The sequence below is a fragment of the Eriocheir sinensis genome, chromosome 29, assembly GCF_024679095.1.
Source record: "Eriocheir sinensis breed Jianghai 21 chromosome 29, ASM2467909v1, whole genome shotgun sequence".
Classification (NCBI taxonomy): domain Eukaryota; kingdom Metazoa; phylum Arthropoda; class Malacostraca; order Decapoda; family Varunidae; genus Eriocheir; species Eriocheir sinensis.
This window is the reverse complement of record NC_066537.1, coordinates 5,864,768-5,874,767: the sequence shown is the minus strand read 5'-3', so window position 1 is coordinate 5,874,767 and position 10,000 is coordinate 5,864,768. Positions and strand designations below refer to the sequence as shown.

At 40.8% G+C, this 10,000-nt stretch overlaps 1 protein-coding gene across 1 annotated transcript in view; it reads right to left on the bottom strand.

Annotated features, from left to right (window-relative positions):
• LOC127005274 (cell adhesion molecule Dscam2-like) overlaps positions 1–10,000 on the bottom strand; it is a 130,892-nt gene that overhangs the window by 45,344 nt on the left and 75,548 nt on the right. Inside the window, exon 6 of the mRNA XM_050874068.1 lies at positions 5,188–5,305. Coding sequence (XP_050730025.1) covers positions 5,188–5,305 — 118 coding nt within the window. The remainder of the gene's footprint in view (positions 1–5,187; positions 5,306–10,000) is intronic.

The window sequence follows — 10,000 nt, the reverse complement described above, 5'->3', positions numbered from 1 at the left end:
AAAGAAGAGTGAAAGGATAGGGAGGAAAGGAAAGTTAGGAGAGAAGGGAGAAGGTAGGGAGAGGAGGAAGGAAGAGAAAAGGAAAAAGGAAGTAGGGAAGATGAGAGGAATGGGAGGAGGTAAGAAGGGAGAGAGAAAGGAAGGGGAAGAGGTAAGAAGGGAGAGAGAAAGGAAGGGGAGGAGGTAAGAAGGGAGAGAGAAAGGAAGGGGAAGAGGTAAGAAGGGAGAGAGAAAGGAAGGGGAGGAGGTAAGAAGGGAGAGAGAAAGGAAGGGAAGGAGGTAAGAAGGGAGAGAGAAAGGAAGGGGAGGAGGTAAGAAGGGAGAGAGAAAGGAAGGGGAAGAGGTAAGAAGGGAGAGAGAAAGGAAGGGGAGGAGGTAAGAAGGGAGAGAGAAAGGAAGGGGAAGAGGTAAGAAGGGAGAGAGAAAGGAAGGGGAAGAGGTAAGAAGGGAGAGAGAAAGGAAGGGGAGGAGGTAAGAAGGGAGAGAGAGGAAGGAGGAGGTAAGAAGGAGAGAGAAAGGAAGGAGGAGGTAAGAAGGGAGAGAGAAAGAAGGGAAGAGGTAAGAAGGAGAGAGAAAGGAAGGGAAGAGGTAAGAAGGAGAGAGAAAGGAAGGAGGAGGTAAGAAGGGAGAGAGAAAGGAAGGGAAGAGGTAAGAAGGGAGAGAGAAAGGAAGGGGAGGAGGTAAGAAGGGAGAGAGAAAGGAAGGGGAGGAGGTAAGAAGGGAGAGAGAAAGGAAGGGGAAGAGGTAAGAAGGGAGAGAGAAAGGAAGGGGAAGAGGTAAGAAGGGAGAGAGAAAAGAAGGGGAAGAGGTAAGAAGGGAGAGAGAAAGGAAGGGGAAGAGGTAAGAAGGGAGAGAGAAAGGAAGGGGAAGAGGTAAGAAGGGAGAGAGAAAGGAAGGGGAAGAGGTAAGAAGGGAGAGAGAAAGGGAGGGGAGGAGGTAAGAAGGGAGAGAGAAAGGAAAGGGAGGAGGCAAGAAGGGAGAGAGAAAGGAAAGGGAGGAGGCAAGAAGGGAGAGAGAAAGGAAGGGGAGAGAGAAAAGAAGGGGAAGAGGCAAGAAGGGAGAGAGAAAGGAAGGGGAGGAAAGGGAGAGAAAAGGGAAGAAAAATTGGGAAGATAAATGGAACAAAAAGAAAAACAAGGGAGAGACAATGAAGGGATAGGGAGATAAGGAAAGTCAGGTAAAAAGGGAGAGGAAGGAAAGGGATGGAAGGGAGGAAAGAGGGAAAAGAAAATAGGGAAGATAAAAGAAAGAAAAAAAGGGGTAGGGGATGAGAGAAAAAGGGAGATGAAGAATGTTAGGGAGGTAAAAAGGGAGAGAGAAAGGGAGAGGGAGGGAGGAAAAGGAGAGAAGGGAGAGAGGAGGAGAGAAAGAGGAGGAAATTGTAATAGATGTGAAGGGAAGACTAAGATATTATTATTATTATTATTATTATTATTATTATTATTATTATTATTATTATTATTATCATTAGAAAAAGACAGACAGACACAGACATAGAGACAAAGAGCACACACACACACACACACACACACACACACACACACACACACACACACACACACACACACACACGACAAAAAAAAAAGCTAATGTACAAAGAAACAAAGAACAAGCAAAGAGGAAACGCCACACTTTAAGCAGGAAGTGAGAGAGAGAGAGAGAGAGAGAGAGAGAGAGAGAGAGAGAGAGAGAGAGAGAGAGAGAGAGAGAGAGAGAGAGAGAGAGAGAGAGAGAGAGAGAGAGAGAGAGAGAGAGAGAGAGAGAGAGAGAGAGAGAGAGAGAGAGAGAGAGAGAGAGAGAGAGAGAGAGAGAGAGAGAGAGAGAAAATAAGGAATAAATGTGTAGGGAGGGAGAGAGAGAGAGAGAGAGAGAGAGAGAGAGAGAGAGAGAGAGAGAGAGAGAGAGAGAGAGAGAGAGAGAGAGAGAGAGAGAGAGAGAGAGAGAGAGAGAGAGAGAGAGAGAGAGAGAGAGAGAGAGAGAGAGAGAGAGAGAGAGAGAGAGAGAGAGAGAGAGAGAGAGAGAGAGAGAGAGAGAGAGAGAGAGAGAGAGAGAGAGAGAGTTGATGGGCGAGGGGAAGAAGTGGTCAATAACAGAACTTGCCCGAATATGGAGGAGGAAGAGGAGGAGGAGGAGGAGGAGGAGGAGGAGGAGGAGGAGGAGGAGGAGGGCAAGAGGGACAACGACAAGGAAGAAGGAGAGAAAGGAAAATGAAGATGCGAAACACGAAGAAGAAGAAGAAGAAGTAGAAGAAGAAGAGAAAGAAGATATGAAAAAAAAAGAAAATAGAGATCAAGAACAACGAGAGAGAGAGAGAGAGAGAGAGAGAGAGAGAGAGAGAGAGAGAGAGAGAGAGAGAGAGAGAGAGAGAGAGAGAGAGAGAGAGAGAGAGAGAGAGAGAGAGAGAGAGAGAGAGAGAGAGAGAGAGAGAGAGAGAGAGAGAGAGAGAGAGAGAGAGAGAGAGAGAGAGAGAGAGAGAGAGAGAGAGAGAGAGAGAGAGTCATAACCCAGGTCGAGAGGTCTAGGAAGTTAGGTCGAGAGGGAGAGAGGAAGTTAGTGAAATTAGGAGAGGGAAAAAAAAGGGTGATAAAGAGAGGAAGAAGAAGAAGAAGAAGAAGAAGAAGAAGAAGAAGAAGAGGAGGAGGAGCATAACAGATTCCAATTCTCTTCTTTATCTCATTTTCTGTTTCCATTGATGTTGAGAAGAAAGTGAGTAATTCATTTTCTTTTTTTTTTCTTTTTTTTCTTCTTCCTCTTCCTCTTCGTCCTTCTTTTCTTTTCTTTTCTTGTCTTGTGTGATGTCTTCTTTTTCTTCTTCTTTAATCTCTGTGTTTTTCTTTCTCTTTCTCTCTCTTGTTTCTTCTCATTCTGTTTTTTTCCTTTCACTTCTTCCTCTCTCTCTCTCTCCTTTCGTGTACTTCTCTTTCTCCTTCTCCTATTTCTCTCTTCGTTTGTTTCTTTATTTCCTCTTTTTCTTTCTCTTTCTTGTAATTCTTCTTCTCTTTTTCTCTTCGTCTTATTCTTCCTCTCTCTCTCTCTCTCTCTCGTCTTTTCTCTCTCTCATTCTCTTGTCTTCTCCTTCTGGTATCTCTCTTTCTCTCTTCCTCTTTCGTCTTTCTCTCTTCCTTCTCTCTCTCTCTCTCTCTTTCTCTCTTCCGTCTTATTCTTTCTTTCTTCTTATTTTTCCTCTTCCTTGTTCTTCTCTGTCTCCTTGCTTCCTTGCATCATCTCCTTTTTCTTTCTCTCCCTTTCTTCCTTTCCTTCATTGTCCTTCCCTTGTCTCCTTCCTCACTTTCATCTTCTCATATTTTTCTTCTCTCCTTTCCTCTCCTCTTTTTCTTTCTCCTTTCTCCTCCTCCTCCTCTTCATCTACTTTCCTCCTCTTCCTCGTTTTCCTCTTCTAATTCCCTTTTCTTCTTCTGTTCTCTCTTCCTCTCCCCTCTTTCTCTTTCCTCGCTTTCCTTACTGTTTCTCTATTTCCTCCTCCTCCTCCTCCTCCTCCTCCTCCTCCTCCTCTTCTTCTTCTTCCTCCTCCTCCTCCTTTACCTCCCCTTGACACTTCTCTCTTTTTTCTCTTCCTTCCCCATTGTTTCCCCTCTTCACTCTCCTCCATTTCTTCCTCCTCTTCCATTTCTCTTTCTCTTTCTCTTCCAATATGTTTTGTTTTTGTTTGTCTTGTTATTATTGTTGTTGTTGTTGTTGTTGTTGTTGTTGTTGTTGTTGTTGTTGTTTCTGTTACTTATACTCTTATTCTTCTTTATCTTCTTCCTCCTCTTCCATTTCTCTTTCTCTTTTTCTTCCTATATATTTTGTTTTTGTTAGTCTTGTTGTTGTTGTTGTTGTTGTTGTTACTTATACTTTTCTTCTTCTTTATCTTCTTCTTCCTCTTCCATTTCTTTCTCTTTCTCTTCCTATATATATTTTTTGTCTTGTTGTTGTTGTTGTTGTTGTTTCTGATACTTATACTCTTCTTCTTCTTCTTTTTCTTTGTTATATTAAATTTCTTCCTCTTTCGATTTTCCTTTCTTTATTGTTTCATATCCATCTCCTACTTCCTCAACTCCCTTCATCTTCCTCCTCCTCCTCCTCCTCCCCTGCCTTCCATTCCCTTCACCTACCCTCCTCCTCCCCAATCCTCTCTCTCTTCTCTCTCTGCCGAGAGAGCTGTGTGACAACCGTGTTCGAGAACCAATTTACTCGCCAACAAATGGTCGCGAGTAATTCTTGGTTTCGATTGTGACTCTCCGGCTTCAGGAGGGGAGGGGGGTAGGGGGATGAGGATGAGGGGGAGGAGGAGGAGGAGGGGGTGAGAGGGGGTTAGGGAAGGGAATGAGGAATGGATTGGAGGGAATGGATGGCAAGGGAGTGGGCTAGGAGGAGGAGGAGGAGGAGAAGGAAGAGAGAAGAAGGGGAAGAGGAGGAGTGAGAGGGAAGAGGAGGATTGAAGAGGAAGAGGAGAGTAGCAGAGAGGAGTGTTGAGAGAGAGAGAGAGAGAGAGAGAGAGAGAGAGAGAGAGAGAGAGAGAGAGAGAGAGAGAGAGAGAGAGAGAGAGAGAGAGAGAGAGAGAGAGAGAGAGAGAGAGAGAGAGAGAGAGAGAGAGAAAGGAATGGGATAGAAGAAGGGAGGAGGAGGAGGAGGAGGAATGGAGAGGTGGGTGAATGGAAGGAATGGATTGCAGGGAGTGGGCTAGGAAGAGGAGGAGGAGGAGAAGGGAAGAGAAGAGGAGGATTGGAGAGAAGGAGAGTAGAAGAGAGAAGTCAAGAGAGAGAAAGTAATGGGATGGATGAGGAAGAGCAGGAGGTGGAGGAGGAGGAAGAAGAACCAAGAAGAAGAGATGAGAAGGAAAATACTGGAAGGGGAAGAAAAGTGGAGAAAAAACTACAAGAAATGGGAAATATAGAAAAGAGATGAGAAAGGATGAGAAAGGAAAAGGGATGAGAGGAAGGAGGAGAGGGAAAGGGAAAGGAAAAGGAAGGAAGGGATCTAAGTAAAAAAGAAAGGAAAACAGGAGAAAAGTAAGAGAGGAGAGAGATGAATGGAGGAAGAAAAGTTAGAGGAAAAAAAAGAAAAATGAAAGAAACACACACACACACACACACACACACACACACACACACACACACACACACTCACACACACACACACACACCATTCTACCATCCCCCCCACCCCCCCATACAGGTAACTTACGTGTACTCTGGCGGCGGGTGACCTTGAGCCATGCAGGGGAGGGTCACCTGTTGGCCCGCCGCCGCCACCTGACGCCCCCCGCGCTCACCCATCTGAGGAGCCACGCCCCCCTCTGCCTCTGCGGGGAGAAAAAAGGGGGGTGGGGGGTTAGTAAAGGGGTGAAGAGTTGTTGTTGTTATTGTTTGTGTTGTTGTTGTGTATGTGTGTGTGTGTGTGTGTGTGTGTGTGTGTGTGTGTGTTGGGAGGTGGAAGCGTGTGTGAAATATGGCAGGATATGATCGTAGAGTTTTTATTGGAATTTTCTAATCCATATTGTGTGTGTGTGTACTAGCGAGCTTATTTTTCTTTATTTTCTTTTTTTTTGCCCTTGAGTTGTTTCCTTTACTGTATGCGTGTATGTATGTACGTGTGTATGTGTGTATATGCATATTTCCCTCGTGAATAAAAAAGTTTGCTGTAAAGAAGAGAGTAATTACAATATGGGTTGGGGGAAGGGACGAAGGGAGGGGCGGAAGGAAAAAGTGGAGGAGAGGAGCAAAACAAAAGGAGAGGAAGGAGAGGAAGGAAGGGAGGGAGAGAGAGGGAGAGGGAGAGAGAGAGAGAGAGGGAGTGAGTGAAAGAGTGAGAAAGCCCGGAGGCGAGGTGTGTGTGTGTGTGTGTGGAGAGAGAGAGAGAGAGAGAGAGAGAGAGAGAGAGAGAGAGAGAGAGAGAGAGAGAGAGAGAGAGAGAGAGAGAAAGAGAATGAGGAAGAGAAGAAAAAAGGAGACAATGATAAAGGAAGGGGAAATACAATAACAACAACAACAACAACAACAAACACTACTCTCTCTCTCTCTCTCTCTCTCTCTCTCTCTCTCTCCAACTCTCATTGGTATACTCGTTTGAATGACCCCTTAACTACCCCTCCTCTCCCCCTCCCCCCCTTTTTCTCTCCCCTCTCCGACCCTTCCCTCCAATACATGTGATTGTTGATTATTTGGAGGAGAAATATATATAACTATTGATAGGGGAGGGGAGAGAGACAGAGGGGTGGGGAGGGGGGGTAAGTTAATCTAAACAGACTATAGCGTTGTTTTGCCCCCATTGAGTTAATTAAGTGAGTGTTGTAAAGCGGTGCGTGTTTGTGTGTGTGTGTGTGTGTGTGTGTGTGTGTGTGTGTGTGTGTGTGTGTGTGTGTGTGTGTGTGTGTGTGTGTGTGTGTGTGTGTGTGTGTAAGGGAAATGTGGCAGGCTCCGAGCGTAGAATTTTTTCTGGTTATAATTTTCTTGGGCATAATATTGTGTGTGTGTGTGTGTGTGTGTGTGTGTGTGTGTGTGTGTGTGTGTGTGTGTGTTACTGTCTGTCTCCGTCTGTTCTCTCTGTTTGTCTATCTTTCTATCTTTCTTTCCTTTTTCATTTCTTTCATTCTTTCTTTCTTTCTTTCTTTCTTTCTTCCATTCTATATGTATGTATGTATGTATGTATTTCAATAACATCATCTGTAAACTAAATAATAATAATAATAATAATTATAAACACAAACAACATCAATATTATAAAAAAGAACTAACGAGTGATCAAACACACGCACACACACACACACACACACACACACACACACACACACACGCCCACATACTGTCTAGCACTCCTCCACACACAACACAGGTAAGTCACAAAGGTTAGGTCGTCCAGGTAATCAAATTAATACACATGTGAGCCTCTTACCTGACAGATTACCTGGAGAGAGAGAGAGAGAGAGAGAGAGAGAGAGAGAGAGAGAGAGAGAGAGAGAGAGAGAGAGAGAGAGAGAGAGAGAGAGAGAGAGAGAGAGAGAGGATGAAATACAGAAATAGATATAGGATAAATATATACGAACAAGCTTATAGAAGTAAAAAGATTAAGTAGGAAACAATAACAGAAGGAATAGAAAGATAGTAAATAGATGTGAAGAAAAGATAGAGATAAGAAAAAGTATATAAAAAAGCTGATAATTAACTTGATAACGTAAAGAACAATAAATAAAAAAAATAGAAGAAAAACAAAAATTAATAAAACAATAAAAAAAGATAAAGGAAAAAAATAATAGATGATGTTGGAAATAGAGAAACATGTGAATAGAATAAACAATAAAATGACATAATAATAATAATAATAATAATAACAATAATAATAATAATAATAATAATAATGATAATAATAATAATGATAATAAAGAACAAGGTAAGAGCATTATTATTATTATTATTATTCCAGGTACAGAATTTAATTAGTCGCCAGGTGTTAGAATCTCAAGGTAAGGATCCGATTGAGGCCGGTGTGCGAAAAAAAGAAAAAAAAAAAAAAGAAATGAGAACGAATATTTTTTTTACAGGAGGGGAAACAGCGCAAGGGCAAACAACAACAACAACAACAACAACAACAACAACAACAACAACAACAACAACAACAACAACAGTTCACTAGACGCTGCCCCATACGAGAGAAAAAGAAAAAGAGCTCAAAAGAGAGGTCAATTTCGGGTGGAGAGGTGTCTTGCTACTCTTCCTGTAAATGAGTTCAAGTCGTAGGCAGGAGGAAATACAGATGAAGGATATATATATAGAGACAAAAAATATGTAAAATAGAGCACCACATCCCTCTCCCGTACAGGTAAACTTGAGATCATTACAGGTATACGATCTAATTACTGGCCAGGTAATACTTTTGACACCTGTTTAATATCCGTCTCTGCGGTTCACGAGTCTTCAGGACATAAAAGAAAGCGAGGAAGTAAAAAAAGAGAGAAAGAAAAATACAGGAAAGAAAGACAAGAGGAGGAAATTAAACGTGCGAAAGAGAGAGAAGAAGAAAAAGGAGTAGGAGGAGGAGGAGGAGGAGGAGGAGGAGGAGAGAAAATACAAAGCCATAAAGGAAATAAAATAAAATAAATAAAATAAAAATGAAACAAAGGACACAAAGCAGAAGAAAGGACAAAGAGAAACTGATGATCGAGGAGAGAGAGAGAGAGAGAGAGAGAGAGAGAGAGAGAGAGAGAGAGAGAGAATTCACGCCTGTAATAGAAGGGGTTTGTGCTCCCCCTAGTGGTAGTAATAATAAATAAAATAAGTCTTTGAAGAGGTGAAATAAATGGACCCACGAAGGAAAGGAAGAAAACCCAGAGAAGGACAGTAATTTAAATCCAGGTAATTACTTAATGAGGCCGAGGCGATTAGCGGCGCCCAGGTGAGGCAATCAAGGTGCTGGACAGGTTAATTAATGAAGAAAAAAATAATAGAAGAAAAAAATATATTGCGATCGAAGAAAATCAAGAAAATACAGGAATAAAAATTAAAAAAAGAATAAAGATATGAAGAAAAAGATTAAAAAAAATATTGATCAAAGAAAATAATGAAGAAAACGAAAAATAGAGAATAATAAAGAAGAATAAAGAAATAAAGAGGAATAAAGAGGAATGAAGAAGTAACGAAGAAAAAGATAAAGAAACAAAAAAAATATTGATCGAAGAAAATAATGAAAAAAATGAGAAATAAAGAATAATAAAGAATAATAAAGAAAATAAAGAAATAAAGAGGAATAAAGAGGAATAAAAAATAATGATGAAAAAGGTAAAAAAAAAAAAAACCTTATCGAAGAAAATAATGAAAAAAAGATAAATAAAGAAGAATAAAGAAATAAAGAGGAATAAAGAAGTAATAAAGAAAGGTAATAAAACAAAAAATAATTATTGATCAAAGTTAATTATGTAAAAAAAAAAAGAGAAATAAGGAGAAGAAATATAAAGTTTTCCTTCCTTCCTTTCTTTCTTCCTTCCTTCCTTCTTTCTTTATGTCTCTCCTTCCTTCCTTCCTTCCTTATTTACTTCTTCTTCTCCTCTCGTTCTTTGTTTCTTCTTTTCTTAATTCTTTCTTACACTTCTTCCTTCCTTCCTTCCTTATTTACTTCTTCTTCTCCTCTCGTTCTTTGTTTCTTCCTTTCTTAATTCTTTCTTACACTTCTTCCTTCCTTCCTTCCTTCCTTCCACCTCTTTCTTCTTTCCTCTCTCACTCTTTCTCCTCCTTCCAAAGAGAGGAAATAAAGTGGAAATGAAATAGGAAGAAAAAAGCAGAAGGAGAAAAAAAAAGACGAAAAAAATAAGAAAAGGAAGGAAGGAAGGAGTCAAAAAATTAGAAAACAAACAAACAAACAAAGAATTAAGACGAAGATTAAAATGACTTATATAATAATAATAATAATAATAATAATAATAATAATAATAATAATAATAATAATAATAATAATATTAATAATAATAATAATAATAACAAGTGACAGGGCGTGAAGAACAAAGAGAGAGAGAGAGAGAGAGAGAGAGAGAGAGAGAGAGAGAGAGAGAGAGAGAGAGAGAGAGAGAGAGAGAGAGAGAGAGAGAGAGAGAGAGAGAGAGAGAGCAATGGGAGATAACGAGAAAGGGGAAGGGAAGGAAGACACAAATGAAGACGAAGAAGAAGAAGAAGAAGAAGAAGAAGAAGAAGAAAACGAAGAAGAAAATGAAGAAAACGAAAACGAAAACAAAGAAGACAAAGAGAGAGAGAGAGAGAGAGAGAGAGAGAGAGAGAGAGAGAGAGAGAGAGAGAGAGAGAGATAAAAAGGTTAGTAGGACATAAAAAACAGATGCACGTCCCCAATTTTTATATCTTGAGAAGGAAGAGAAATGCGTAAGTAATGTTAGTAATAAAGGAGGAGGAAGAGGAGGAGGAGGAGGAGGAGGAGGAGGAGGAGGAGGTATTATGTCACTTTCCCTTAATATTCTCTTCCTCCTTTGTCTCATGTCTTCCTCCTCTTCCTTCTCTTC